The sequence below is a fragment of the Orycteropus afer genome, unplaced genomic scaffold (assembly GCF_000298275.1).
Source record: "Orycteropus afer afer isolate SDZICR_OR568_19922 unplaced genomic scaffold, OryAfe1.0 scaffold00338, whole genome shotgun sequence".
Taxonomy (NCBI): Eukaryota; Metazoa; Chordata; class Mammalia; order Tubulidentata; family Orycteropodidae; genus Orycteropus; species Orycteropus afer.
Genome location: NW_006921925.1, coordinates 1,931,712 through 1,933,977, shown reverse-complemented (window position 1 = coordinate 1,933,977; position 2,266 = coordinate 1,931,712). Strand labels below are relative to the sequence as shown.

The following is a 2,266-nucleotide window of genomic DNA, read 5'->3' as shown; positions in this document are numbered from 1 at the left end:
TTTCTTTGTTGGTTACCAGGGATGGGAGGGGAGGGGAGAGAATGCTGTTAGACAGAGATAAGTATTGATTTGAGTGAAGAGAACGGCAATGTACCAAATGTGAGTGACCAGTATGGCAGCACTGAGGAAGAGAAAGACAGAGAGATGTACATGGGAGGTACAGACAACAAAGATGAACCCTTTTGCACATATAGTACTGTGTTGCCAGTGAAGGCAAACATGGGTATATGGGTGGATAGATGAGTGGACAGGCTGAACTATTAGGTATGTCTATGAAATGCAGTGTGTTTCCAAGAACATGTATAGGGTTGGCAGACAGTGGTCCTATAAGTCTATGTGAATGATCAGAATTCCCAGGTGTATAGTAGAGGTGACAAGGTCAAGGTTGTGGTCACTGCTTTGTCACAGCCAGCTACCCAGAGGGACCGAGTAGTTGAACCTGTGGGCTTGGGACCATAGTTGCGGGGGACATCAAGCTCAATTGGCATAACATACTATACAAAACATTGTTCCAACTTCTACTTCGGTGAGTAGCAACTGGGATCTTGACAGCTAGCAAGCTGCCATCTAGGTGCAACCATGGGTCTCTCCTCGTCCAGAGCAAAGAAGAATGAAGAAAACCAAAATTCACGGAAACAATTAGTCCTAGCGACTGGTACACCATCTGATCTTCAGGCTATATGACTCTGAGACCAGAAGAACTAGATGGTGCCTGTCTACCACTGTCATCCACTTGGAAGGGGATCTATGTAGGAGATCCTTCATAGAGAGGGAGAACAATGTGGAACAAAAGTTAAAATCACTTGGAGAAAAAAAAAAGTGGGGGGGTACCAGGTTTGCTGGTCCGATAGAGCCTGGTGGAACCACTCAGACTGTGGCCTCTAGCTGCCCTTCAGGTCTGGAATTGAACCCACACCTGTGGTTTCTAGCCAAACAAAAGACAGGCATATGAGTATTTACCCGAAGTAGATACACTCCTAGGAGAGAACAGTCATGGGAGAAAGAAGGGCTACTTATGCACAGGAAGACAACTTGGGGCAGGAGTACGTGGAGGGATGGACACTGAGAAGAGATAACTATGGGGAGGAAGTGGGAGGGGAGCTGTTGCATTGTGGTCAATTGTAGTCAATGTCATGAGACAAAGTGTATGTGAACTACTGTATGGAAAGTGAATTTGCTGTGTAAATCTTCACCCAAATCACAATAAAAATTAAAAAAAGGATTTATGCTAAACTTTGCATACACTTACCATCACAAATTTCTTGCTCCCTCATAAACAGAATCTATTTGAATTTAAATTCTTTAAAGAGCACTGTATGAGATAAACCTTTTTGAAAAATAAGCATTTAGGTTTATGTCATATATATTTATTTTGTAAAATGTCTTCCTTCTTAGATTTACTCCTGATGGGAAGTACTTGATTGTAGCCCAGTTGAATCTTAGCCGACTCTCACTTCTGGCAGCACCCCCAGTAGGAAGCATCGGCAGCTGTTCTGTGGTCAGCACAATCCAACTTGCAGATCTAGTTTTACCTCATCTGTTAGATGTGGATAGGAAGACCGGAGCAATCTACGTAGCAGAAATTGGAGCCAAACAAGTACAAAAATATGTCCCTTTGAATAGTTATTTTCCTTTACATGGTTCATAATTTTTCTTTTCCTAGAGTTTTTCCAAGTGGAAGTTCAGTTTCTGAAATTCATCATTTAAATGCTCAGAAATGATGTTGCAATACAAGAATACATTTCTTTATTTTACCAGATTTAGTATTAGATTTATTTTTTATAAAATAATGGATCAAGATTTGTTGCTGTCCTTGAGAATTAATGTTACTGCTAAGTGCATAAAAGTATTTTAATGGAATAAATATAATTCTGTTGTTGTTGTTGTTATGTGCCGTCAAGTCAAACCCGACTCATAGCGACCCCTCCTTGGGTTTTCGAGGCAGTATCACTACGGAAGTAGGATTGCCCAACCTTCCTTCTGAGGAGTGGAAATACAATTCTAGGAAAGCAGAATTAGAAAGAAGGACTAAGGCTGTGACTTATTTTCCCTGCTAGACTAATTCTCCCTAGAAAACATGGGAATAAAAATAGATTTGGAGGATATTTTATTCAATTTCATGTGAAGTATTACAAATCTGTCAAAGTTTGATTAGGAGCTCTGGTTGTATAGTGCCTAAGGCATTTGACTGCTAACCAGAAGGCTGGCAGTTCAAACCCACCAGTCACTGCATGTAAAATAAACGGCTTGAGAGATTATGAGTCAC

General features: G+C 40.9%; 1 protein-coding gene across 1 annotated transcript in view; it reads left to right on the top strand.

Moving 5' to 3' along the window:
- NHLRC3 (NHL repeat containing 3) overlaps positions 1 to 1,648 on the top strand; it is a 24,784-nt gene extending 23,136 nt beyond the window's left edge. Inside the window, exon 7 of the mRNA XM_007952450.1 lies at positions 1,396 to 1,648. Coding sequence (XP_007950641.1) covers positions 1,396 to 1,648 — 253 coding nt within the window. The remainder of the gene's footprint in view (positions 1 to 1,395) is intronic.
- The last annotated feature ends 618 nt before the right edge of the window (positions 1,649 to 2,266 follow it).